At 42.9% G+C, this 1,207-nt stretch overlaps 1 protein-coding gene across 2 annotated transcripts in view; it reads left to right on the top strand.

Moving 5' to 3' along the window:
- Positions 1-553, top strand: part of LOC103147541 (NACHT, LRR and PYD domains-containing protein 12-like) — a 37,209-nt gene extending 36,656 nt beyond the window's left edge. For both annotated transcript variants that reach the window (XM_016678501.1, XM_007565934.2), the window contains 2 exons: positions 1-150; positions 339-553. In XM_016678501.1, coding sequence (XP_016533987.1) covers positions 1-150; positions 339-348 — 160 coding nt within the window. In that variant the 3' untranslated portion in view covers positions 349-553. The remainder of the gene's footprint in view (positions 151-338) is intronic.
- The last annotated feature ends 654 nt before the right edge of the window (positions 554-1,207 follow it).

Here is a 1,207-nt window from a genome sequence, read left to right as displayed (position 1 = left end):
GAACTGCAGGTTGTCAGAGATCAGCTGTTCTTCTCTGGCCTCAGCTCTGACCTTTAACCCCTCACATCTGACTCAACTGGACCTGAGCAACAACTACGACCTGAAAGATTCAGATGTTCAGCAGCTGAAGCGTTTTGTAAAGAATGTAAAGTAAGTAAATGTTTGAACTAAACCAGTTAGCATCAAAGCAAAGATCCAGTGTTCCCAGTAAAGCTCTCTGAAGCAGGACTGAAGGCCCTGCTGCTTTTTCTACTGGATGTGCTGCGTCACTGTCTGCTGCTGGAGAGAAGCTGGAAACACTCACTGATCTGATCTCTGCATCTTTCTTCTCTCTGCAGGTTGACATGATCATGATCTCTGCAAAGTAAAGAATCGTTTCTGTTTCCTGCTGATCCTCAGAAGCTGCAGCAGTTTGAGTCTAAAAAGACTCTGACTCTGACTTTGTTGCTGAGACAGTCACATAGTCAGCCCTCTATAACCTGAAGAACATCTCCAGGATTAGAGGACTAATGTCTCAGCGTGATCTAGAGAAATTCATCCATGCATTTATCTTTAGCTGCATTGATTACTGCAACAGCGTCTTCACAGGTCTAACAAATCAAACAGCTGCAGCTGATCCAGAAGCTGCTGCTCGTGTTCTCACTAAAACCAGGAAGATGGAGCACATAACACCAGTTTTAAAGTCCCTACACTGGCTCCCTGTAGCTCAGAGAATAGACTTTAAAATACTGTTGTTAGTTTATAAATCACTGAACGGTTCAGCACCACAATACATTAAAGATCTGTTATTGCTGTACCAACCATCTAAACCCCTCAGATCTTCTGGTTCTGGTCTGCTCTGCATCCCCAGAACCAAACGAGGAGAAGTAGCATTCAGCTTCTGTGCACCACAAATTTGGAACAAACTTCCAGAAAACTCTAAAACAGCTGAAACACTGGGTGCCTTTAAATATTAACTTAAAACCCACCTGTTTAGAGTTGCTTTTATCTTTACACAACACAAAAAGAAAACCTAATAAAACAAACTGAACATCTCGCAGAAGCATCCCCCCAAATGGGATGCGCGAAGCCCACTCCCCCCACAAAATGCCCATAGTCCGACCTACAAAAGGTCCTTGGAGAGTTCGTAGAGAAAAACAACCCTCCAAACAGAATGCAACAAAAACAAAGTCTAGGTGCACAATATTGTATTTCAACACAAAAAAAC

The sequence above is a fragment of the Poecilia formosa genome, unplaced genomic scaffold, assembly GCF_000485575.1.
Source record: "Poecilia formosa unplaced genomic scaffold, Poecilia_formosa-5.1.2 Scaffold184, whole genome shotgun sequence".
Classification (NCBI taxonomy): Eukaryota; Metazoa; Chordata; class Actinopteri; order Cyprinodontiformes; family Poeciliidae; genus Poecilia; species Poecilia formosa.
The sequence above is the reverse complement of the archived record's forward strand: the minus strand, read 5'-3'. Positions and strand labels throughout refer to the sequence as shown.